General features: G+C 40.3%; 1 protein-coding gene and 1 long non-coding RNA gene across 4 annotated transcripts; one reads left to right on the top strand and one right to left on the bottom strand.

Moving 5' to 3' along the window:
- Positions 1-1,321: 1,321 nt before the first annotated feature.
- LOC133111823 (uncharacterized) lies at positions 1,322-2,284 on the bottom strand. Its single transcript, XR_009705021.1, has 2 exons — positions 2,225-2,284; positions 1,322-1,890 (listed from the first exon to the last, which is right to left on the bottom strand). It is a non-coding gene; the product is annotated as an uncharacterized LOC133111823 (long non-coding RNA).
- A 5,036-nt stretch (positions 2,285-7,320) lies between these two features.
- On the top strand, positions 7,321-20,228 carry LOC133121652 (tumor necrosis factor alpha-induced protein 3-like). 3 transcript variants are annotated; one of them, XM_061230999.1, is made up of 10 exons: positions 7,324-7,632; positions 8,981-9,078; positions 9,202-9,322; positions 14,486-14,676; positions 14,991-15,132; positions 15,319-15,489; positions 15,619-15,799; positions 16,787-17,547; positions 17,823-17,890; positions 18,396-20,228. In XM_061230999.1, the coding sequence occupies exons 2-10, from the start codon at positions 9,019-9,021 to the stop codon at positions 18,609-18,611; spliced, it is 1,911 nt and encodes a 636-aa protein (XP_061086983.1). In that variant the 5' UTR covers positions 7,324-7,632; positions 8,981-9,018; the 3' UTR covers positions 18,612-20,228. The 3 variants fall into 3 exon arrangements, 2 of the variants coding, with proteins under 2 accessions (XP_061086983.1, XP_061086982.1); XR_009708028.1 differs by having other exon boundaries at positions 7,321-7,632; positions 8,981-9,322; positions 17,823-18,097; positions 18,396-18,502; XM_061230998.1 differs by having other exon boundaries at positions 7,325-7,632; positions 8,981-9,322.
- Positions 20,229-27,448: the final 7,220 nt, after the last annotated feature.

A 27,448-nucleotide genomic window follows, 5' to 3' on the forward strand; every position in this document is an offset into this window, starting at 1 on the left:
TTTTGCTTCGCTGATTGTTTCATGGTTTCGACTCCCGCTTCACCCACGACTACGCCTCTGCCTGCCGTCCGCCTGTTCATCTGCCCCGCTGACAGCTCTCCTGCTACCGGACCTCCCTGCATGTCTACCAACTACGAGTTTGCCTCTTCCCTCGGCACCGTGCTTTTTGTTTGTTTACTATTTGTTTGGCTGGATCTACGTGTATGGACTTTTCTTGTTTTGACTACGCTCCTGGGATTCCTCCCGAATAAAGCCCTGAGGGGTCTTTATATAACTATTGTTTCTGAGTCGTGCATTTTGGGTCCAACCCCCACGTACCCGTCTCAGATAAAGGGTTTAAAAATAATCACACGTGTTTGTTAGCAAAGCAAACATGCCCATCTGTTTGACCACAGAAGAGGTCAAACAATTACGTCAAATAATAAGACAGATCAATGGAGTAAAACCAGTTTAAGTAGGATTCGTAAATACAAAACTGAACCCTTCCCAGTGACAAAACCCTCTCCCGAGCTGGAGTGAATGTGCTGGGGAATTCTGAAGTGTTCTGGTCCAGGTGAGTTTGGGAAAATTTGGGGACATGGCAGAGGACGTGCTGGAAGTCAACTCACAAGTAGCGGGTGTACCTGATGCGTATAGTTACCAACATGCCCCAAATGACTACCAGAGAGACTGATCCACAGTGGAAAACAGAGTGATGGCCGCCATAAACCTCTCCAACCAGTCATGAGTGTAATTTCTGGCAGTAGTAATGTAGCGATTGCTGGTGTTCTCTCCCCAAGCATGGACAGTTGTTCGCTCGTCTTGTGCAGGAGTTCTCTCTGGGTGGAGGACACAGGGTTGGACAGTTCATGAAGACATACTCGTATTACTTTGAATGGGACTGAGCTCATATAGCATCAAATTTTATTTCCAGTCGCTCTCTTTTGATAACCACACAATTACTTTTACGTATAGCTCCATAGCTTTGCATCTCAAGGGTGGACCTATTGCTCTGTGACTAGGTAACATAAGCATTTATAGATCTGATGCAGAGTAGGTGATCCTCTTTGGTTGTTGGAAGTGATCATTCCCACTCTCTCTCTTGAAAAAAGCATACCCATCCATTAAGTGTGTGCATCCTCTTTTGGCAGGCATGCCATGTTACACAAATACTGACAAAGCAGAGGAAATAAGTCTATTTGAAAAGTGTGTAGATCCAAAATACAATCAATCATTTCTAATAAAAGTATTTCTGTACATGTCAAGATAGAATTGAATTGTGTACCATCTTCAGTTCTACGGTTTTCTATCCCATTTTTTATAACACATGTACATGGATGTATTTATTTGTACTTTCTCTTATGTTTTTATTGTTTTTAAAAGTGAAATAAAATAAATAAATCAACAAACAGAAAATCACTCTCTTATATATGCAACATCCCTCAGTACTTAAAACAAGAAATATATTATGTATAGCATCAACTTGAATGCCTTGATTGATTCCTTGATTATCACAGTTAAGTGCCATCCCTGTATCTGCAATATAAATGCCAACAAGCTTCTGTCCACATAATTTGGTGAGACTTGATTAGACTTGGGTGTGTTAGACACTGCTGATAGTTCCTGATGTAGTAGTAGTTTCTTTGGATCTGCTCCAGCCACATCCTGATGTAATTTGATTCCTGAGTATTCATAGCGATCATCAGCTCCATTCAAAATTGATCCATTCATGGTAAAATCTTTCACATAGCCTGCATAGATGGCAGTGATGTTATATGCAATGTTCTGCACAGCGGAATGGTTGAGGACCATTTATTCTTCCCTTGTCAGTGATGGTTGTTAATGTTATGTGCTCTCCTGCTGTGGCAAGGGGAGAGTTCACTCCTTGTCGCTGATATCTTTTCAACTTTGCTGAACAAAAGAGAGAACAATAATATTTTGGTTATTTGGACACATATTTTGCAGTGTAAAAAAATCTTCCTAATACACACTTTCTCCCACAACATGGCATACAACATAAAAAATTACATATAAACTATTCAGAGGTGTTTTGGAGGTATTAAAATACAGATGGACAGAAATGCATTCCATACAAGAAAGCCCACCTCATAATAACATGCCTCATATTGGAAGCAAGTAAGCACTTACTCTGGGTGTATTTTTAAATTTAGCATTATCTTTAAATATTTAAATATTATATAAATATTTCAGAGAACATTAATACATACAGAATATTTACACTTACCCAGATATTTTCTTCCTGCACCAACTGCATTATGTCAAGCTGCTCATTGCCCAGTGTAGTGTACAAGTTATGTAACAATGTAAAAACATTTTTGCAATCATTGAATGCTAAAGAGGAAGAGGCATTTTAAAGTTGTGAAAGTTGAAACTTTCCCAACTTCAGCAAGAAATGAAATTTGAAGAAAATCTATTTTTGAAATGTATTTATTGTACTGAAAGCAGCAGGTGAGCAAAACACACACAGTTACAAAAAATAAACAATAAATTAATAATTAATCAAATTAATAAAAAGAAACATGTCATATTCCAGTCATAATCACAGCCAATCCTGCACCTCACTGGTTAGATTCTGGGTGAAGAACACTAGCATGCTAACTTTATCTGGCTTAACCCTCCTGTTATGTTCAACTTTAAGGAATAGCAATAATGTTCCCAGGTCAAATTTGCATGTTTCACCATCTGAAAGTAGTGTAAAAATATTTTTTTCTCCATAAACATTATCTTTAGCTCAATTAATATCAATTTAATTAATATTTAGTACAATCAAGTTTTTCACCTCTTACAGATCAAGTTTTACTGATGAGAATTAATTTGTTTTCCATTAAAAAATAATTTTCAAACTCTTTTTTTTTTTTCTTCTGTACACTGGCAAAAATGAGACATTCACCACATTTGTTTCAACACATTTTTATTTAAAAATCTTTATTGATTCATTCAAACCACACATCTCTTCTGTTAGGTGTCAAACTGACCCTTTAAATTCAAATACACATCTTAAAACTACATTCAATTTTTAACAATGTTTACCATGTTTACAACAGGAAACCTGAACAAGAAAGAGAGAACATTTTGTGTGTGTGTGTGTGTGTGTGTGTGTGTGTGTGTGTGTGTGTGTGTGTGTGTGTGTGTGTGTGTGTATCTATGAAGCACATGAGTGGCAGTATGTCACTACTTGTTTCGTGCAAATTAATTTTTTGCACTTGAAGCATATGGTGCAAGTCTTGCTGTTGTCACTGGGCTTGCAGACTTGGCACCTCTTCCTCTTTTTCCCCACAGCAGCTACCAAGAAAGATGAAGATGATGATTACTTTATTAGTTTGAACAGTATAGAAGTGTTGTGCATCCTGATCACCTGACTCACACACACTTACCTTGGGCACTGGTTGGGTAGGTGCGTTTCTATCCTCCTCACCATGGCTACAGCGGCTTGGCTTCTTGGCAGGTGTTGCCTTCTCTCAATGTGGGGTCTCACAAGTGCTCTCCCAAGCTCCTCGAAGAAGAGCCGTCTTTTGAACAGCTTGGAAGCTTTCCAATCTGGGAAAATCTCAATGCAGATGACAAACGCATTGTAGGCTGACACATCCACAATGTTATAAAAGATGACCAAAGGCCAGCACTGTCATGCGTTTGCAGCAGTAGGACCCAGTCACCATGTCAAGATTGTCCACCCCTCACTTGGTGGCATTGTAATCCAGGATCATCTCAGGTTTCTGGTCCTCTCTGGTGCTGATCTTGGCATCCTTGTGTAGCGTGCTCATCAGCACAAATGTTTCCCTCTTTTGGGACAGTAAGAGACCAGGGCGGTGGTGTCTGTAAAGGCAAACTTTGAAGACTGAGCACACCTGTTCTTCATTGACAGCAGTTCAGCAGGGAGTTCTGGTTTATTTTTCCGAACAGTTCCTACCATTGTAAGCTTCCGCTTCAGCAGCTCCTGACTCAGGGGGATGTTAAAAAGTTGTCCCAGGTAATGTTCCCTGAGACCCTGGATCATGTCAAGAACCACCCGCATGCCCTGGTTTCTCTCTGGTACTCCTCCAATAGGCTGACCAGTGTAAACCTGCATGTTCAATGCATAGCCTGAGTTTGCATCACTGACCAGATCTTTATGCCATATTTTGCTGGCTTTGAAGGCATGTATTGCCTAAAGGGGCAGCGACCTCTGAATGCCACCAGGCTTTCATCCACGGTGACATTAGGACCTGGGTTGTAGAGTAGTGGCAGCCACTCTACCCACTTGTCCCACACTGTCCTAAAAACTTGATTACACTAAATATTAATTAGATTGATATTAATTGAGCTAAAGATAATGTTTATGGAGACAAATATTTTTTTAAACTACTTTCAGATGGTAAAACATGCCCAGGAATATTATTGCTGTTCCGGCAAGATCCTACTGGGTTCCCAATGTTGCCAGCTGTACTGAACATTCTCTTTGAAGCAGAGGAGCCAACACAACAGAGGAGCAGGATCGCCATCAGGATTCTCAGGCCCTGGGACGAACTTTGGCGTTGGTGTCCCCCAGGGATAGCATTGGGAGGCGGAATTATAGAACAGTGTGGAAAAACTAAGAGATTGCGTTAGTGAATTAGTTACGTGAATAATTCTAAACTACCCAACAAAAGTGACTGTTAGTTCGTTAGGTAGACAGACAGTAAGTGTATTCATTGGATTAGTACTGTAAAATATCTAGATTAGTAGTAGTTAGTAAGAATAGTGCTTTACAACATTTAACTACCGAGAGAAGCAGAGATTGGAAGGAATGTTGAAATCCCAAAAACTACCGTAAACACCTGAATAGTAGGACACGCAGACAGGGGAGTGTCTCAGCTGGTAAACATTCAGACGCAGACATAACAGGGGATCACAAATGAGAAACTGTAATGGGAAACAATAACCAGGGATGCATGATAGAGAATAAGTAACAAGAATAAACACTAATACAGACAGGACAGATATAGAAACATTACAACAATAGGTAATTTTGGACTCCTAACGGTCAAGAGATGAATTGCAGCAACAAACACCCTCAAACCACAAAACTGTTTATCCTTTAAACTGTTATCCGTTAACTGGTTTAAGAGATGTCAGACACTGAATGGGGTTAAACTGACCACAAACATAATAGGAGAGTTAAGAACTAATATATAAGAACACCGACCAGACTGGTTTAAGGACAGCTACCCATCCAGGCAATCACATGACACTCCCACGAAAATACAGTAACGTTAGCATACAAATATCACGGAACCTAACTTGGCTAGCCTGAGCGATAAGACGGACAGCTCTGACTTTGGCAAGTTAGAGGACAAGCCTTTCGATTTGGACAAAGAATTACAACCTTACAGTTTTTAACTGGAGACAGACAGTGGAGGACGAGGCAGCCGAAGGTAGATGGGTAACTGTCCATAAACCAGTCTCTGCGTTTAAGGGTGGAGTTTGAGCGCCTATTACCTTCTGGGAAACACAGGCTGGAGATTCAAGCCAAACATGTCCAGTTTTGCCCCAAAAGCATGCAAAATCACTTTGTCAACCATCAGCATAGGAAAAGCCAAAGAACTGTAAATTCAGAAGACACAGGGGTCATTCCGTGTCAAATCAGACAGAATCCAGGAAAGTGGTTGCAGCACCGTCTCAGATTTTGACAAAGTTTGTCTTTATAATGTTTGGGTCCCAAAACTAAGGTCTGTAAAATATTTTTGTTAAATTCCAATGTTTTTATATTTTTTTGGCCGTTTATATTTATTTTTTTATATTTATATTATATGGTTTGATGTACTTCGTTGCTATGGGTGCTAGGGGTTACTGGAGATATTGCTCTCTTTAAGCCTCTGGTGCCAAAAAGCTTAATTTCCTCATTGAAGTCCATTCAAAACTATGACTTTAACCTAGTGAATTAATAAAATTTTGGACAGGGCTTTTACTTCATAAAATTTCTTCACACTGAACCAATTACTCTCCTTTCTGAGCCACACAAAAGAAGATATAATATTTTTAAAATTCCTTCCGGTTTTGGTACCCAGTGTGCATGCACTGGCGCTGAAAACAACCCTAGTGCACATGCTTTGGTAACAAAAAGCCCCATAGTCAAACACGGCAGCCTCGATGAATTGGCTTGTCATTGAGCAACTTTCATAAGAAACCATGGAACCGATAAGCGGAAGCTGTCTCCAGTCGTTATATATCTCGATGGTCACACAGCACAGGCGTGAAGGAAATAAGAAGCTGATGCACAGACCACAACATGGGAGCATTATTTCCACAGTGAAAATGTGCCATAGACCCTGGGTGGTAGACAGATGTGTGACCAGTTGAATAAAAATGATTTCATGAGGGAATGTTCATTCAGTCATTATCCTAACCCGCTTATCCTGAACAGGGTCGCAGGGGGGCTAGAGCCTATCCCAGCATACATTGGGCAAAAGGCAGGAATACAACCTGGACAGGTCACCAGTCCATCGCAGGGCACACACACCATTCACTCACACACGGGCAATTTAGACTCTCCAATCAGCCTAACCTGCATGTCTTTGGACTTTGGGAGGAAACCGGAGTACCCGGAGGAAACCCACACGCACACAGGGAGAACACGCAAACTCCACACAGAGAGGCCCCGGCCGACAGGGATTCGAACCCAGGACGTCCTTGCTGTGAGGCAGCAGTGCTACCCACTGCACCATCCATGCCACCACATGAGGGAATGTGACAATTCTTATTTTTTGTGATGTTTTGTATAGGCTAATACTGCTGTCTGTGCATTTAGCACATTTACAACATTAACACAATACAGTGCAAAAGAAAAAAAAACTACAAGAGACTAAGATAAAAAAACAAGAGTTTAAATTAGGTAGAGATCAATGAACGCTTTTGTAGTTCAGCAAGTCACTGCGGATGACAAGGTCTGCAAAATGCCTGTAAAACGTAATTGATTACCGTGTGATTTGCTTTTTGCGCACACACCCAAGCGGCTCTCAACTTGCCTCTCACTAGACCGCAGCCCGGAATGTGAAGCTGCAGTAAAAATAACTGTTCCGGGTTTTACTCAGCGCAGTTATCCAGTTTCACTCAGTAATCCTACTTAAAATACCCCCTCTGAGCTTTTTCTATAGAGTTGCAATGCCTCCTTAAACCACCGAGCGGTGAACTTCAAACTTTCTGCAAACCCTCGACCCTCAAGTAATGCCAATGACTTGCTCTCCCCCTAGCGTATGTCAGGTGTAAGAATGGAAATCACGTGGAAAGTCCCGTCAATTGGAAATCCCCTGTCGGGTTTTTACGCGAGTAAAGTAAAAAGCTTTGCCTTGCAGAAGTTCGGTAAAGAATTTAATAAAAATATATATCCTCCTTTCCTCCCTTCGTCACCTCCCCCCATACTTCCGGATAGGAGACGAAGTGCCAGTGTGAAAAGGTAGAAACATTTTAGAACACTGGGACGCACCCCATGACTTGATCTACTCTACTCTACTCTTACAAGTGAACACTGATGAGATGCTGCCCGGTGTGTTACGGCGAATACTTCATGGCTCTGTGGATTGCTGTTTTTATAGGCTACATACTAAAGAAGTAACCGATTTAATGTAATGTAAAGCATCTGAAAGACTTCTGCAGATTATAATCTGATTTATTATAAAGGTAAGACTGTTTTGGTATTTCCTATGAATGTTTGTCAATTGGAATTAACGATCAGCTTTGTGCAATTTATTGCACTTGTTAGTTTACTTAAAATCTTAAATGTAACCACGTACGTTAACTAACTAGTTTCGTTACACAAAATGGGACTTGATGAATAATTTAATTTAATCACAATCATGATGACAAATACGTGGCCTATATGCGTACATTAATTTAGCAGTGGTTTATGGTGCTAGATTACTACATTATAGCTAAGCTTTAATTTCGACCAGATAAACGTTGCATTGTCATGCGTTGACTTGGATTTTGCATTGTTCGGAAATCAGTCTTTGCAATACTTTGATGGCAAGCACTTTGCAGGCACACTAGTAATTGTTTCAGTTAAATGGCTATTTAGATTAACGAAGTGACAACGTACCTGTTTCACAGGTATACTTGTACTAAGCACAGTTTATGCTGTTTAGTGATGCTCAATAAGACGCAGCAATCGTCAGTCTGGGTCTTTCTCTAGTATTTAGACTTGAAAATGCAATTTGCTGTATAGTGCTCAATGAAGTAAAAGTTAATTTTACTATGAAGCAGCTAAGACACAGGACAGTGACAAGTAAGTTGTAAATTTATCATTTCAAATGTATCTTAAGTCACCCAAAGCGTATTTTTTATTTACTAACTGAGCACTCTTGCACTCGTTTTTCTTATGACTAAGACCCAAATTAATTTGAATTACACGCCTTGGTCTTCATTTATGCACGTTTATTTGAGTTTTGCGCATTCTTTTTTTGGGAAGGTAAAAAGTGCTTCAAGTTCAGGGGAAAAAAGAGGTTTTAGATAACTGTGGACTGCATTTACCAGTTGAAACTAAGAGTTCCTATTTATCTTAGGGTAGATCTGATACAATAATCATCATCATTGATTAAAAAAAAATATATTGCTTAACCTGTCCAGAAAGAAGTAAGATGCATTTCTTGATGATCTTTTGGTTGCAGTGGGCTAAAGATGTAGTGAACTTTTGGCAGCAAGGCCCGATGACTATTATACAACCATAGCCTAATGTCTATTATGAACTGCTGAAGCAGCTTAGGAACTGGATTGGTATGAATGGACTAGGGGATTCTAACTCTCCTTTGGAATTCACCACCATTGTGTAGGGGGTGTCATGTGACCCCACACTGTCAGTTTGGGTGGAAGTTGAGGGGAAATTCTAGCTCGATTAGAGCAAAAAAAACAAAGCACATTTTTCTTGTTTCCCCTGAACTATATCAGTCACCCAGCACAATGGAGACCATGAAACTACTCACTGCTTACCACCAGCAATCCCATGTCAATCTCCTCTCTTCTTCTTTTCCAGGGGCCACATTTTGCACACACCCTAACCCAGACAGCATCATGTCCCAGGGCCAGAGCTTTCTGCCCAAGTTCCTGTTTCTGAGCAACCTGTTGAAAGCGGTGAGGATAAGAGAGCGCATTCCAAATGATGTGGTCAAGCCCTCGATCAGTGGTGTTGTCCATCACCTGCGCAGCATGCACAGACACACGCTGGAGATGATCCAGATCAACCACTTCCCGCAGGGCTTCCGTGAGGTTGTCCAGACAGCCATCCTGGACCGTGCCATGCAGGGCTTCCTAGAGCAGGAAAAGAGGCTCAACTGGTGCCGGGAGGTCAAGAAGCTAGTACCACTGTGCACGAAAGGTACGGATCCAACTTGTTAAAGCATTCCTCCAGACAGTATTCTGGCAAACAGTATTTACAATGTGCTCAGTGTGATTGGTTGTAATCTTGAAGGACATCACAGTAATGTCTCTGCTGGACCACTAAGATGTATGTCTGTAGTATGAGAGACATTGACATAGAACACAGTAAACATTTTCAGTATTAAAATAGCTCTGACAGAGTGCATGTAATACTGAGAATCTTGTTCTGAAGATTCGCAGTGTTGTTCCATCTTGATTTTGTTAGTACCACAAGGGTAAATGTTTGCCTTTAAAGTCAGGGTCATTATAGGACCCCACTTGTGCTTAGTGTGGCTTTTGGTTTTGCGTACACAGACAGTGTTGAAAGGCAGAGGTGAAAACATTGTTCCTTGGACTATTCACAGGGATTGTTCGGCTTGCGTATGTTTGCACTTGCATTGAAGCACTATGCAATGTCTGTGTGGAGTGGGACTTAATGTCAGTCTGCCCTACCACCTTTCTCTTTATGAATGAACTTAAGGGAGAAGAGTACACTTACAGTAGTGTGCAAAATTGGGCACCACTGGTTAAAAAGCCAGGTACAACGTTAAACATGAAACATTTCTTAAAATCTTAAAGAAATTAAAATCATTTTTGGGTTAATATTTTATAGTTTCAAAATAAAAAAAGGAAAAAGGCCCTGTGCAGAAGTTTGGGAACCCTGTCAATTAGTTATTTTTAACTCCTGCTGGGGCAACTATGACAGTCTGTAAACACTTCCTGTAGCCAGCTAATAGTCATTAAATTCTTGCTTTTGGAATTTTTCCCCATTCTTCCTGGCAGAACACCTCTAGTCCGGAAATATTATAATATCCAGCCTCCTTGCATGTACGGCATGTTTGAGATCTTTCTACAGATTTTCAATAATATTCAAGTCTGGGGACAGTGGTGGCCATTTCAAAACCTTTATTTGTCTTTCCTGGAGGTACTTCATGGTTTGATCATTGTGTTGCTGGAATACCCAACCTCTCTTCAACGTTAATGTTTGGACTGACCTTTTAAAATTAGCCTCTAGAATATCTTGATATTTGGTGGAATCCATTCTTCCTTCCACTCGCACAATATTTCCTGTGCCCCCCCAGCTGCCACATAACCCCAAAGCATAATGGATCCACCTCCATGCTTCACAGTTGGCAAAGTGTTCTTCTCTACAAAGCCTTTACCCTTTACATACTTTCTTTGTCTTCCAAAATACATTGTTCCAAAAGGCTTCAGGCTTCTCAATGTTTTCTTTTGCGTACTTCAGACGGTTCATTTTGTGTTGAGGTTGTTCTTTCTGCAACTCTGCCATGTAGGTCTTTGTAATTTAAAGTATGTTGTATTGTTGTTCTGTGAACAGCTAGACCTGTGTTTGCTACTCTTTTTTTGCAGGTATTTTTTTCTGAGCATTCTTCTATGGGTTCTTCTGAGCATTTCTCACCAGGTCTCGGGCCATTCTATCTGAAATCTTTCTTGGTCTTCTATACCTTGCTTTGGCTTCAACTGTTCCATTTATCTTCCATTTTCTAATAATGTTTCTTGAATGTTACCTATCTGTAATGAAATAGGTAGTTAAAACATTGAGAGAGTTTTTGTAGCCTTGTCCTTCTTGGTGGAAATGAACCATCTTCATTCTGAACTGCCAGACAGAACAGCCTCTGGAATTATACTCACCTGACTCATCAAAGCCCTAACAAGTAAATCACCTGGGTCTGGGCCTTAGTAATCCTTTGTTTAAAAAGTAACAAAGAATAAGCCCTTTTCCTTTTTTATAATTTATAAACAGTAAAAAATGAAAATAAAGAGCAATCTTGCTTTAAAATTTGCAGAAAGGTCTCATGTTTAACTCCATTGAGAGTTCAGGTGTGCCTTCGATCACATACAGATTCATTCAAAGAAGCTTGGTCAGATTAGATTTTCAGTATTCTCTTAGCTTGCCTTGCATCGAGAAATCTGCTCTACAGTGTCCATGACATAGTCTGTAAAGGCTTAGTCCATTCGTCAGTTAATTTCCACTGTACTTAAAACGTTAATGTGAAATTTAAATGAAAGTAACTCTGACATGGCTTTCACATCATAAAAATAGTAAAATTATGAAAGAGCTGAGTATATCATGCTTCTTTCATTGATGACAAGCCTGGAAATTCCTCTTTGAAGTAATACAAAAGAACATGTTTGTTTTATGATTGACCATTGCCTGCACGTCACACAGGTTCAACTTTAACCAGCGTGCATTCCAGAATGTGGACATGATGACTAAGTAGAATTGTCACCATCAGATGATTCCGTAATAAAGACAGGAAGCATAGGATAATGTGACCTAGTGTCCACCTAATTAATGATGTTTTGCTTATATAGGCTATTAACACAGGCTTGTCTAACTGGAATGTTTATTTGTGTTAATAAGGAATTGGGAGTTTTTAGATATTAGCCTGTGGGTAATTCCAGTGTGGGATCCCATGTTTGTCATGTGCCTTTCTATTTCTGTAGCATTCCTATTGTCACATGAGTGTGGCAGCTATAGAGTCTGTTGGAGTCTCAGCTCATTTAATGCATTGGCTCATTTAAATACCCAAAATATTGAAGCAGGGAGTTTTTTGTCCACATAAATAATCTTTAAATTAGCATGTTAAATTACAAACACTTATTTCATGTGACGTTGTTAACTTTAACATTATATGGGGATGAGATATTGGGTAGGCCACAGTTTGTCATACACATACTATATTAAGTAAGTGCCTTTTACTGTACAATTGTATGTACTTACAAGCAGGTTGCACTGTCACATTTCAAACTCAATCATGAAAAGTGTCAGCATATTTATTATCATCACTATTTGGTATAAATTAGCCATCCAGGGGGCTCACATATGCATGAGAATCAGCCGCCCATGTAGGCCTACTACTTTTCCATAGGACATGGCCCTCAGTACCATATGTTTTTGGTGCTTTCTATGTTCCTCTTGACACCTGCCACAGATAAATGGTAAGAAATTCCATAGGCTGTAAAAAAAAAAATATATATATATATATACTCTTGACTGGGCTTGTGATGAGGAGCCATTCCAGCTGGGCCAAACCCCACCCCCCGGGAAAGTCCACTGCCAGTTCATGGCTCTGATGTCTCAGGGTAGGGGAAGAAAAAGCTCAGTGGTAGCCACCAAGCTCTTAGTCAGAGAGAACCACAGTCAGGGAAATTCCTCTGTGGCCCACTTCAGCTTGACTGTCTGCTCATCACACTTGTGACTGTTGCTCAATGGGAGAACAGACAAGTCAACCATGAACACTCATTAGGTTCAGTATTCATCAGTTTATGGTTTCTGTAGAACATGGAAAAAGTTAGCTCTTGCTAGTGCTGTAAGAGCAATGTCAATTTCAAAAGCATGGGGGATACTTAGTGAGATGTAAAAAGAGTCTACACAAATTACAGTCAAATTTCTGTTCTAAATTCTTCGAGATGCTTGTTTTGAGAGAAAATAGTAAAATGGTATCCATTTACAGACAGTAAATGGCTGATTGATAATGTGTCAAGGCTAATATAGTCAAGTATAAGTAGTTTCATGATGTGTGCTACTTTTTCACGTATGCTCACTGAGCACTTTATTAGGAACACCTATACACCTACTTATTCATGCAATTATCTAATCAGCCAATCTTGTGGCAGCAGTGCAATGCATAAAATCATGCAGATACAGGTCAGGAGCATCAGTTAATGTTCACATCAACCATCAGAACGGGGACAAAAATTTGACTGTCGAATGATTGTTGATGGTGGCCTCCACATGATTCGTACAAAATCCTAATTTTGGATTGGCTATATCTCAGTTTCATAGACACAAACTAAGCCTCATCCTAAACAAAATTTTGTGAATTGAGATTCTCCATACAAAATTCAATTTAGTCCTGGACCAAGCTTAATTTGTGTCTGTGAAACCGGCCCTATAACAGTTTGTTAGTCTGCAAATAAAGGGTGATTTTGGTAGTTGTTGTGTATTAAGCTTCCAATGTTCCCTTCGTTAAAATACAATTCACAGCGACACAGTCATGTAATTGTAGAGTTACACATGATGTTATTTTACGTAGCTACCTCACTTTAAAACATAAATTCAACCTGCCGACTCTTATCTAGTTGGATTAATCCACATCCTTGTTATTTCCAGATCCTCTGTGAAATAACATTGAAACTATCACAGTTCTTAGTCATAATGTGGAAACTTTCATTTGTTTTCTGGATTTAGCATTGTGGTCTAGTGGTTAAGAAAGTGGGCTTGTAACCAGATAACTGCAAATTATATTCACAGATATAATCAGTTATGTGGCAATGATCCCTTGTGCTAGATACTTTTTCTCAGTTGAATTCTTAGTTATATACTGAGATTTCAATCAATTTCAGTTAGTATGTGGAATGCTAAAAATGTAATGAAAATATTGAACCCTTGGATTCCATTTATTTGTCATTTTGCCTAGCTGAATCTACTGTGTTTGTTATTTAAATTGTGCAAACTGTCAAGCTTATGTGATTTATACATAGTCATAATGTCGTTTTTAGAAAAGCTGTTAATACAGGCAGTATTCAAAATAATGGTGCTTGGCTGATGTAAGTGGTAAAGATAGTTTCACTTAGTTTCATTATCAGATTGAAGGCTTCCTGCAGTTTCTGTTTTACGTACCATAGATAAAAATGATCAGATCGTCATGAAGTCTGTGGGGTGGAAATCCCCACAGGTATTTTCTGTTTCCTACTATGGTGTGATTTTAAAAATAATTATTTAGCTTTAAACTGATATTTTTGTATATTGGGCATGACCATTGCTAGGTTGTTTTTTCAGTGATTGTGGCAAAATCTGGTTTTCTGTTTGCATGTATAATGACGGAAATTTGAAGATGGTGGCCTACCAGTTAATTGTAAAATTATACGGATATATTTTTTGGCTAGATATAAATCTTGCAATTTATCACTTTGTTTTACTGTAGATTACAGGCACATAACCTGATTCATAGATCAATTTACAGAGACATTAACCTGCACTACTCAAGGAAGGTTTAGAGAATGTGTATTGATGTATTACAACACAGCAGTGGTGGTCTACTGTATGTCCTTCATTTGCCTTTAAGCCTAGCTAATGCCTGTCTCTCTGTTGCAGGTGATGGAAACTGCCTGCTCCATGCCACCTCCCAGTACATGTTGGGGGTTGAGGACACTGATCTGGTTCTGCGCAAGGCTCTGTACAGTGTGTTGACGGAGACGGACACCCACAAGTTCCGTATGCGATTTCAGGCAGAGCTGTCGCAATCGCAAGAGTTCATGCAAACAGGGCTGCGCTACAACACACGAGTGAGTGGCCATTCCCCCATATGGACATCACCAGCACAATTGTGTGTCTTTACAGACAGGGTGCTTATGATTCCAAACTATAATTTAAAAGCCTTGATTTTATAGTCCTGTGGACATTCTGAGTGCTGGAGATCTTAATAAGGGGATGCACTACTCATGGGCTGGAACCTTTTATCTGTCTGCTCTCCTTATCTGTGTATTTTGCAATCTAGTGCTTAAAGGAGCGTAGTTACAGTTACTTTGGGGGAGATGCTTAGTGAGTGTGAAAGTGAGTGAGAAACACTGGCATTTATGTGGCCTATCTGTCCCCTCAGAACTGGCAGGAGGAGTGGGAGAAGATCGTAGAGATGGCCTCTCTTGAATCCAACTGCGGTGGCCTCCAGTATGACTCATTGGAGGATATTCACATCTTTATCCTGTCCAACATCCTCCGCAGGCCTATTGTTGTCATTGCAGGTAAAGGAGCTCTTTTACCCCAGAGGGGAGCCAGGAAGGGACAGGGTGTGGTTCTGTTTGCCCACCATGACATTTGATAAATTGGAGGGAAACATTAATGTGTGGGTAACTTACATGCAGAAAACTAATGCAGGAGGTACGATGACAAAACCCAAAAAAACTATTATTTATCTTTTGGATCAACAGATCAGGTGCTGAGGAGCATGAAATCAGGCTCCTCCTTTTCCCCTCTTAATGTGGGTGGTGTTTATCTGCCACTGCACTGGGCCCCGAGAGACTGCTACAGGTATCCTATAGTGCTCGGTTACAACTCCCAGCACTTTGCACCCCTCATCGCCATCAAAGACAGTGGCCCAGGTTTGTAGGCTTTTCAAAGGCTCTTTTTGGAAATCCCAAAGTGTGCAAAGTGTGCCTGGGGCCCATAGTGAGTGAGCCCTTTAAAATAAGGGCAAATATTAATTATTGCCGCTCCACTGTGTGCTTCAGAAATCCGAGCTGTACCACTGGCCTACCCTGGAAAAGGAGTCTTTGAGGACCTCCAAGTTCACTTCCTGATGGAGAAGGAACAGCAGCAGAAGGCCAAGCTGCTAAAGGACTACCTGACAGTGATTGAAATTCCTGTGAATGCTCTCAGCAATGATGCACCACACATTATCAATGCAGCAAGGTTTGTGCATCAGTCAGTAATTGAAACATAAGAAATGTCAAAAATTCTACAGGGCCTGTAAATGTATTGACCATAAACACAATGTTTCAAGTGAAATGTTTGCATTTGCCGAAAGCCTCAAAAGACAGGAAATTAAATTGATCAGCCCTAACACTAACATCAGCTTGCTCTCCATTGAGGTGTACCAGCACAGATCTCTGACTGCTATAGCCATATAGAGTGGGGTGCAAAAATTTGGGCACCCCTGGTTTGAATGTCTGTTACAATGAATCTGTACATGATCAAAGCAAACCCGAACCTGAACTTTGATTAGCCTTTCAAATTATCAAGGTATAATTCAAGGGCAGCACAGATGGTGCAGTGGGTAGCACTGCTGCCTCACAGCAAGGAGGTCCTGGGTCTGAATCCCGGTCGGCCGGGGCCTCTCTGTGTGGAGTTTGCATGTTCTCCCTGTGTTCACGTGGCTTTCCCCTGGGAAATTAGAAAAAGCATGTATGCCTCTGAATTACTAACAGAATGGGAGGTCTTGTGTCCAGATCCTTTGGATTTAAATGTAGTTATCTTTGCACAAAGAAGGTCTTAATTTATGAAAACCTTTTTAGGGGTATCAATAACACAGAATTGATGCAACATAGCTATACCCAAATCAGTAGTTGGCTAGCCCGTTGCCATTGTAGTAGACCTGTGAAAGGGCATTGAGATTGGTTTAATACAGGTGCAATATTGAGGTTCAAACCAAAGCATTTTTCAATCGAAGAGCCAACCACATTAGCATTTAATAGGTCAATAGGCAATTATTTTGTTTTATTTCAGTTTCTGTACCAGTTAAAAAGCCTGACTTTGTGACTTTGATTGAAATCCTCAGACTATCACACAGATGTGCCATGATTGACCATCATTTTGGAAGAATTATGCAGCCCATAGCAATCACATAGTAATGTTTCTGTCTGAGATGGCCTTAAAATGACATCTGGTTATTTCCTACAGACTGGATGAAGGGAACCTTCCAGAAGACATGAATTTAATGGAAGACTACCTGCAGCTGGTCAACCATGAGTTCAAGCTCTGGCAGAAAGAGAAGGAGCCGGCCTCAGAGGTCTTGCACCAGGACCCCCTTTGCTTCTCCCAGCTGTCCCTTATGGAGGTTCGCTGTGCCACCCACAAGTGCCCCTTCTATGCATCGGTGGACACCCAGCCGTACTGCCATGAGTGCTGCGAGAGGCATCGGGAAAGAGGGAGGCCTGTGGTTGAGCCCTCAGGGGACCAGGCAAGGCCTGGTGCTGAGCCAAGGGGAGGTATTGGCTCAGTTGACCAAGTACCTCTGCCCACTTCCCCCAGCTTTGGCCTCTACAGTGAGACCAACGCCATGAAGTGCAAGATGCCTGATTGCCTCTTTACGCTCAACATAGAACACGGTGGACTCTGTGAGCGCTGCTTCCATGCTCGGCAAACCAGCCGACACAGGGAATGGAGTAATACAGGGGAAAGGAGCAGTGCCTTGCGGGAGGCAGGGAGGTGTGACCAGAGGACTGTCAACATAGGTGGAGAACAACAGCAGCAGTCGTCTTGGGGCCTTATTTCCAGGACACAGTTAAATTCAAGCAGCCCTGGAGCCAGCCCGGAACCTGGACCATACAGGCACTTGCAGTTAGGCAGGCTTTGCAAGAGGACAGGCTGCCAATATTTTGGAACAGTGGAAAAAGAAGGCTTTTGCACTGTGTGTTTTACGAACTATAAAACCAATCGCAGTAAGTGACATCTCTTAATACTTGTGGGGCTGTCCTCTTGAGGGGTGCAGAGTCAAAGACAGAATAAGGTTCTTGTCTGATATTACATGACATTTCAATAGATGAATTTAGCATACATTCTTATGTAGTATGACTGGCAAAGCAAAGTGGTGAAGATCATGCTATGTGATCACAAGACCATACAAGTCTAAAAAGCAGTGTTAGAATCATTACTGTCCTATCCTGTCACTACTTGGTGACACATTGTAGACATACTTTTCTCTCTGCTGTTTCAGGGGCGGTGGTTGTCCGAAGAGGGTCTCCCCCGGCAGGGTCAGGGTTCCTGGGCTCCTCGCACAGCACGGTTAGCTTCCGAAATACTTCCCGAAAATATTTGAGATGGCGGCACGGATGGTGCAGTGGGTAGCACTGCCGCCTCACAGCAAGGAGGTCCTGGGTTGGATTCCCTGTCGGCCGGGGCCTCTCTGTGCGGAGTTTGCATGTTCTCCCTGTGTCTGCGTGGGTTTCCTCCGGGTACTCCGGTTTCCTCCCACAGTCCAAAGACATGCAGGTTAGGCCGATTGGAGAGTCTAAATTGCCCGTAGGCATGAGTGTGTGAGTGAATGGTGCGTGTGCCCTGCGATGGACTGGCAACCTGTCCAGGGTGTATTCCTGCCTTTCGCCCAATGTATGCTGGGATAGGCTCCAGCCCCCCTGCGACCCTGATCAGGACAAGCGGGTTCAGATAATGGATGGATGGATGGATGGATGGATGGCTGGATGGAAATATTTTGAGATGGTTCCAGATGTCCCCACATGGTGTCTGCTTATTGAGATGTCACAGAGCTTTCTTCACTACCCATTTTCAGAGAGCCGCTCAACAGGGACAGACACCGAATGGGCCGCAGTACAGCCGAAGCAATGCCTCCACCGGCTGGACAGGGCTTTATTCCGAGTGCCACACTCAGATCCCGGAGGAGACACCTAAGCTTCGCTGCAAAGCCCCAGACTGTGACCACTATGCAAACAAGGAGAAGCAAGGCTACTGTAATTCGTGTGACCACTTCAAGCAAAGATATAGTTAACAAGGGAGGCAAGTTCGGTTGGCCCACACAGTACCTATCATTCACTATGAATTTCATACCGGCACACTTCTAACATCAGTGTTTAAATGGTCAACCTGAAAATAACCATAGAGAAGAATTTGGTGTTTTAGTTTGTTTGTTAGAACGGATTAGAGCAACTACCACAGTTATTAATCTCTTAAAATGTTACATTGGCATTACAGGTGCAACTCAACTCAGAAACACTTTTCTGTTTTGTCTTTTGTCATAATGGGTCAAATGTCATTTTCTTCTGTTCCTTCCTGTCTTTTGATATTTTTGCGAAGTTTTAGAATCTATCAGTTACCAGTTTTCTGAAGTGTGAATTAGCCTTAGCCTTGTGATGCACAGTGTGGATTTATTTAAAGATGCATTTCAGCCAGGTGTTGATTCACAACAAGACTAATGAGTTAACCAGTATCCTATCCAACCATTATTTAACCAGTGCATCCCCAGTTGACACAAGTGCAATAGATGTTTATGGCTTTAATCTCCTTTGGTTCTGCTGGCAACAAGCTGAAGGATTAACCTTTGTGTTCTTTTTTGGTGTTCAGCACTTTGAACTGGAAGTGGTCCATCAACTGCTCTACTTGAAATTAAAGAAAATGTTTCGATCTTACAATAAAAACAAACCCAGTACACATGTTGTTCCTCAGTAACAAACCAAGGGAATTTCTCCGTAGAGCTTTGTAGTCATGGCTACTTAACTTGGGAATATGTTTTTTAAAAGCTACCACTGAGCAAAGTTTTTATGCACGCATTTCATCAGAATGACATCTTCATCTTAAGTGAACTCAACAGAGGGGGAATTCCCTTTCTCAAGAAGGAAACAGAAAAAAAAAAAACAGAAAAAGAAAGAACCCTGTCGTTGAAATGTTTGTAGGCACCCGAGAGCCAAGTGCTATGGTGGTACATGCATAATTGAAACAGCCAGCCCCTTGTGTACAGTTCTGCAAAAACTTTTAGTGCCACTTCCTCAAAAGGTCGAGCCACAAATCTAATTTTGTGTGTTACCTTAGCTTATCAATTTGTCAATTTCATTGACTACACTGAAAGGACCTCACTTTATTTATTACCTGTGCACGCAGTGCATATGCACAACTGACATGTTTGCATTAAGATGTACACCTCTTGTAATGACATTGAAGATAATCTGACATTATTATAACTTGTAGAAACTGAAAAATGTAACCATGTATAACTGTGATGAATGTTGATGTCAATACTGGAAAATGAAATGAATGGAAATGTGATATAAGTTTTTTATATAATAATGAAGTGAATACAAATCAGCAAGTGTTTAACAGCCCATGCCTATGAACTATGCATAATTACACCACAGTTTCATGAGTTTGTTCTGCAGTAAGGCATGGCTTTTCATCCTAATTTAGCTGGGATATACCCAGGTTAGACAAGGTCAGGCAAGATTTAAAAGCTTGACAGCAAGATAAGTTTATCTTTGAATTAATAATAATTTAATTAATTTCTAAAATGGTTTATAAATAGATATTTTGTGATGTGTTGAAGTGTTTAGAAAGCTGATTGTTAAATATGTATTCAACTGAAAAATATAAGTAATATAATCTATACATTTCTGTTCTTATGTACCAAAATAAATTATTTTAATAATACATTTGCCATTGACTTCTTGACTTCTACCGACTTCTACCGAGTATTGTTCATCACCAGCAGGATGTTCCAAGCTGTCAGGGTAAGGACGGAGAAACCAAGCACAACCAGGAATTTGCCAGAAAAGGTGTCTTAATTTAATGGAGTTGTTTAAACAGGCAGAGTTGTTGATCCCCAGGGTGACCCAGCGACAGATGGTCCAGAGCAATGACCTTTAATGGATAGGAGATGAAGATGGGGACCCCTTCCGTCTGGCCCAGGCTTTGAAATGGCACATTGCCTGCACTTGCTCGTCCAACCCCGCACCATTACACTCCATCTAAGCCAATAGAAACTGATGGTAGTGCCACCACACCTCCCTCCCCAACCCAGGTGGCTCCACCACCTGCTACTGTAGTCTTTGACCCGGCATTGAAGAACCGCTCCCAGGCCACTATCTCTTTTCCTCCACCACTGCCAGCCTCCATTCCTCTCCCAGAGTGAGCTCCCCCCGCCCTACCTGCTTAGCCAGGGCCCGCAGCTGGTCATCACCTTGCTGGAGGGCCCAGCTGCTCACCCTTCCCCCGGGCCACCCGCATCTACTGCAACTATGTGCATTCAGGATAGATTATCAACAATAGTTTTCTGGGACCCTGGCCAATACTTAAGCTCAAAATCATGACCGACTCCCAGATTAGCTATACCCATGTGGTTGTGGTCTGTGTAGGTGGTCACCTTGGCACCCAACAGATAGTCTCTAAACTTCTCTGTGACTGCCCACTTCAAGGAAAGAACTCTAGATTGAACACAGTGTAGTTGTGCATCATTATGCAGGTAATGCAGGTATAGGGGTAGCCAGCAAGGGCTTTAGGGCCTTTAAGCCATGGTCCTGGTGCCTGGCAAACACCTGTTCAAGGTGAAGCACACAGGACTCAATGTCTGGGAAAAACACAACAACATCATCCAAATAGATCAGTGTCTTGTTCACATATTCTCCCAGACACCTCTGAATTAGCCACTAAAATGTAGCATGTGCATTGCAGAGACCAAATCGCATCCACTGGAACTTGGACAGGCCTACTGGGGTGGTAAATGCAGTACAATGAGGCCACCACCACCTGCCAGTACCCACTTGCCAGATCTGCTGGTGCCTGCACCGTACACACCTGCACCAGTCCTGGTTGGGGGGGTCACAGCTCCACATCCTGGCCACCCTGTACCTGGGCTCAAAACCAGAGATGGTTGCTAGGAATGTGTACTGGGAATGGGTGCACACCAGGGCAGGAATTTCACCAGCAGCCACCCTCTCTTTGGTCTTGATGCCCCTTTAGATATGTCATGCCCTGCAGCCATGGTGGCCTTGCTGCCCTGCTCACACTGCCTTCACTGATTTTGCAGTTTTCTCCCCTATCCCTTTCCTGTCACAAATGCCAACCAAAGAAAAATCTGTTGAGATTTTTTTTCTATTGGTCAGTCAACTGAAGTGCTGTACACGTAACCAATGATCTGCGCCAGTGTTGTTTTGCGCATATACACAAACAAATAACCACAAAACTGGAACTGATCGCGGACCAGACCAGACTCAAGTTAAGAAAGTTTAATAAATTCACAGCAAATGTCTAACATTAACATATGCAAATTAAGATAAGCATTGTATGTTGTAATAACTTCCTTCATCCGATCTGTTGCTGAGTGTAACATGCCAATTGTGTCATGGTAATGTTTTGAAGACAATGTTAACATTACAGGAGAGTGACCAAAGCACTGTCACTTGCTGTTCCAGTTATACTGTATTTCAAGTACATCTAACTAATTCTTCTGTATATAGCAGTAGTAAAATGGGTACAAATACAGTGTTTTTCTACAGTATAAAATGTTATTACTACTCTTGCATTTACTATTCTTTATTTGTACTATTTCTGCCTATTTCTTTTTTATCATTTATTTGTTTTATCTTTAACACTCTCATCTATTGCTCTATTTCACTGTTACCTGCGTTGGCAGCATTGTAGTGAATGCAGTCATGCATCAGTGACATTAGTTAATGTTACTTTCTCTTATTTAATGTTAATGTGCCACAATGTTAAAACCATGATGAATATGTATATGTGTAGAGTTGCAATCTAGCTAGGCAGTTGAATAGAAATTCTTGTGTGAATAATAATTATTCATTGACATTAGTCTATTTTGTAGCTTGCTTATGTTGCTAAAAATTGGGGGGACTATGCATAAAAAGGGCTGTAAGTCCCAATAAGGATGTAAAAACCCTCACATTGAAGCGGGAAGTCCTGCACTGTAACCACATAGTGATTCTTTTATTTCAACAGTTTGTTTGCTGGAGTACAGAGCAAAAACAACAAAAATGTGTCACATCGAATACTTATGGACTGTATTGTATGAAATAACAATACATTTTTCTTTAAAATGAAAAATTCTGTGAAATTAATTGGCCTATTTCCATTCCTTGAAAATTCCATTCCAAGTGGCCTTGCCCCTAAAATGATTAAATTCCAGGCCTGGTGCACACACAAACACACACACACACACACACACACACACACACACACACACACACACACACACACACACACACACACACAGCACCATGCCTTGCTTCAAATTTTGGGGACTTTATTTAACTTTTTCATTTGAAGCAATTTTCTGCTTCAACCCACAATCAACCCACATTCCAAGCTGGAATGCTCACTTTAGACAACCAACACTTTTTTACATCAAGTTGAAATCATGTTTCTGAGATATCAGAAAATATACATTTTTTCTTTTGCGAAGGTGTCATCTGATTAAAAAAACCTTGAAACTTCAGTGGCATGTTGTATTTGTTGAACCTGCAATTAAATGGTTTTTAACAGGCTTATGTGAACCCAGCAGGGATATTTTGTGATAAGTTTATGATTCTGCTGTGCTGTCCCAAACTACACACCAGGCAACCCCCTGAACTCCCTTTGTATGACAAATCTCTGAATCACTTTTTAGGCAGAAACGTCATTCTCAGCCTGTGCTGTTGATGAAGGTGGGGATATTTGCAGCAGGGAAGTAGTTACATTTCTAAAGTGTGGGGGAAGGGCAACAGTTTGTGTGGGCAGTCCTGAGTGGGTTCCTGAAAAAAAAAAAAAAGATTTTAACACAAAATTGAAATGCACAGAGACACAACCTCTTGGATAGATGATTAACCGTGGAATATGAGTGCATAACTGCATGATGTAGGTCACTGCTGTGATGTAGGCCATTATTCTCCAGAATCAGTTTCATGTGTGCCAAATGATTTGTTCTTATTTCTACACAGAAAAGAACACAGTCTAAAGGTCATATTGTGCAATAGGAAGTGGCTCTTCTTGCGTTGATATGAGAAGCCAACAATTGTCAGTACAGAACCACTGACGCACTATTCAGGACTAAAGGACTAAAGGACTAAAGGACTAAAACAGAACTTACCATAATATTGAATGCATGTAAGCATTTATACATGCTCAGTTTAAATTACATTATAGCACAGTATAGTATAAAATACCTGCACTTCTTTTAAAAGTAGGATATGTTCACAAAAAACAAAAATAGATGACTATATTGCTCTCACAATTTAGAACAAAGGAAGTTTGACAAGTTCTAAAGTACTGTATGTAGATATAAAAGATGGAGGAAATGTCTGCTGAAATGGAATAAACACAAAATGCAAGTCAACAACTCTACAGCACGATTGTTGCAAGAAATATCTCAGAAATGATCCAGAGGGAACTTGATATCAGCCATTGCCCTTCCTTATTTCCTCTACTATTCCATTTTTTGTCACATTAATGGTCTAAAATCTTTAGACAAAATGTAATGCAAGACAAAGGGAATCTGAGTAAACACATTTTTCTAATTATTTATTTTATTGAATTAAAAAAGTTATCACTACCCATATTGCCCCTGTGAAAAACTGGTTGCACTAATTCTATCCAAACCCTTCCTATAATTTGACATCAGATTTCCACATTGCTGAAGCTTAGGACTATTACTATTATATTTTAGTTTACAGTTATTTTTTGCACATATGTATCAAGGGTGTTAATAATTTGGAATACCTACGTACTGTATACGTAAGTACATAAATGAATACATTTAAAAAGAGTGAAAGAAAGCCCCATCTGTCACAAAAGAGGAACTTGGTTGCAATGCCATTTCAATAGCAAATTCCTGTTCTTTTTTAGCTTCAAGTTTTTCCAATGACACTGCAGTAAAACATTTTTAAATGGTTAAATAGCCATTGGCTAAAATGGAATGATAAATTGAACTTCTTGTGATAATTAAATATTACACAAATGAAAACAACAATATTCACTCACCGAGCACTTTATTTAGTATTTATCCACATTTCTGCATTTCTGTCTGCAGAACTGCTGCTCACTGAATTATTTTTAGTTTTTTGCACCATCAAACTCTAAAGATCAGCAGTTTCTGAGATACTCAAACCACCCTGTCTGCCGCCAACAATCATTCCACAGTCAAAGTCACTTAGATCACATTCTTCCTCATTCTGATGTGAATATTAACTGAAGCTCCTGACCCATATCTACATGATTGTATGCACTGCACTGCTGCCACACAATTGGCTGATTAGATAATCACATGAATAAGTAGGTGAACTAAAGTAAAAATGTTCCTAATAAAGTGCTCAGTGAGTGTATGTCATTACAGTGTTGAAATATGAAGAACAAAATATGAGGAAGCCCTATTTACATTTTATGCCTTATATTTCCAAACATTTCCATCTTCCATGTTTGTAATCATTTGTTGTAATAATATATCAACACATATTTTCATATTTTTCAAATTCATTGACACATCTCACCTTGTTGCTCAAATTTCATTTTTAAATTGGTGTGTGTATGTCTGTGCGTGTTTTGCAGGGTTCCTGCGCCAGACACATATTAGCTCAGTAGGTATGAAATCTACATTATACTTATATATCCGCATGTGATTTAGCATTAAAAAATATATGTTTTTCTTCTATGATAAATGAAATACATTCAATATTGAAAATATTCCAAACGAGCCTGTTCCACAAAGCAGGATTACTGAATTAGCCGGTTAATTGCACTTTCAATTGCATTGAATAAAACCCAGACCCTGCCCAAATCTGGAACACAGATTGATTAAATAAAATTAGCAATAATAATAATAATAATAATAATAATAATAATAATAATAATAATAATAATAATGAGAAGAAGGAGAAGAAGAAGAAGAAGAAGAAGAAGAAGAAGAAGAATGTGTTGATTCTTTAATCCAAAGTGATTTACAGTTCATCAGACTAAACAGGGGACAATCCCCCCGGGAGCAATGTAGGGTTAAGGGTCTTGCTCAAGGGCCCAACAGCTGCACAGATCTTATTGTGGCTACACCAGGGCTTAATCTGCCATCCTTCCAGGTCCCAGTTATGCACCTTGGCTATAAGAAAAAATAGTTCTTCTGGGTCTTACTTTGTGCAGTTATCTGGGCAACTCAGTAATCCTGCTTTGTGGAACAGGCCTCTATATGCTTAATTATTTGTTAAAATGTATTACACCTTATGTTTAGTAACAAGCATGTGCACACATAGCAGTGTTTGTACAGTATAATTCAAATTGTATCATTTAAGTACTCATACCTTTTACTATTAAATCACACCTTAAACATGACTACAGTACTGTAGTTCTGGTTTAGGTTATGCTGTTGCTTCTGCAGTAAAATCTAATTTAAAAAAATGACCAATGAAAAAGTCACCATATCTTTCATTGAGGTACGTAAAGTACAGTTGTCTCATAAAATGCATGTTGATTAAGAACATATCTTTCCTGAAATGACAATTGGATGTTTCTTTACTGTTTGTATGAGCTGTGGGTCCTCAGAGAATGGGACCATTCCAGTTATGAGCTGTCGGGAGACTTGGGGGAATGTTGGAATATTCCAGAAGAGTTTCAAGAGCAGTGGCACCGGAAACCACTCAGCTCTAGAATTTACTGGACTGCACAGTGGTACCAAAATAAAAACTATAACCTCAAACAAGCATGTTTATACATTTAAAAAATCCCTTCTGAAAATCATTGTTGCCACAGAACTGTGCTTGATGTCAACTCTCAGACGTTTAATAGAAATTAAATTTAGAAATAGAAAATTCTTTAAGAAAGAACATTGTTTCCCCCCCTATTTCTCTCTCACTGATTTTTATCAATCGGCGACCTTTTCTAAGAAAAGCCAATCATGTCTAAATCTCACAAATGTCAAAAATAAAGAGGGCTCAGATGTGATTTGCATGTTGATATTCACTTCTCAGCAATCAAAACCCTGACTCATTCTTAAAAAGTGGGCTGCTGGACATATACCGTAAATCCGAAGCTTTTCTTGCTTAGGTACGCAGTAGATTTTGACTTGAGGGGTTGTCCCTTGTAAATGACAATGAAACAAGCTGTTGGAGGAGATACAATTGAAACCAAGAAGGGCACTCCCCTCTGGCTGTGCATTAACCTGCCTTAAAACTTACAGCCTCAATAATTACTGACTGTTAACTGAGACAGGTGGATAACATGATGTATGGACAACACCCAGCCCATTGCAGTACATCTGTATAAAGCACATGCAAGTCCTACTGTAAATCCCTGAATTCAACATGTGCTCCAATATGGTAATAATCTCATGTCATTTCTCTGAAATGCAAAAGAGAGCTGAACCAATGTGAAAGTGAAAGCCCTGGAGCCATGTCTGAACAGAAGAATGCTCCTCTTTCTATGTCAGTTTTATATACCAGAACAGTATACTGTACTTCTTTGCATAAGAATGAACACCACCAGAATTCCACATTCATGTAAAGCAATGTACCAAGGTACAAGAGCAGTCATGGATAAAGTGCCACTATGACATTTACAGCATGATTGATTTCACACAATAGGGGTTTACTCTGTGGAGTTATTTTTGATCAAACAAGGCAAGGAATACGCCAAAGGTTTCAATGTTTTCCCACTGATTTAAATTTGTTTGCATGTTACAGTATTATATGCTATATAGTCTTTTAGATTTCTTAACACCCATAATACCATTTAGTTACCATTTGTTACCATTTGAACTGAAGAGGGCAGTTGATAAGCGCAAACCCAAGAATGTGAAGGGTCTGCATAGAGGAATGGTCCAAAATCCCCTCAAATTTTTCTAAATTTGTTTGTTTAGTAACTTCAGAA

The sequence above is a fragment of the Conger conger genome, chromosome 2, assembly GCF_963514075.1.
Source record: "Conger conger chromosome 2, fConCon1.1, whole genome shotgun sequence".
Lineage (NCBI taxonomy): Eukaryota > Metazoa > Chordata > Actinopteri > Anguilliformes > Congridae > Conger > Conger conger.

Coding starts and splice junctions, on each gene's coding strand:
- LOC133121652 (XM_061230998.1), top strand. CDS start 9,019: ATGTCCCAGGGCCAGAGCTTTCTGCCCAAGTTCCTGTTTCTGAGCAAC. Junction 14,677..14,990: donor GGCTGCGCTACAACACACGA/GTGAGTGGCCAT, acceptor CTGTCCCCTCAG/AACTGGCAGGAGGAGTGGGA. Junction 15,800..16,786: donor CACATTATCAATGCAGCAAG/GTTTGTGCATCA, acceptor TATTTCCTACAG/ACTGGATGAAGGGAACCTTC.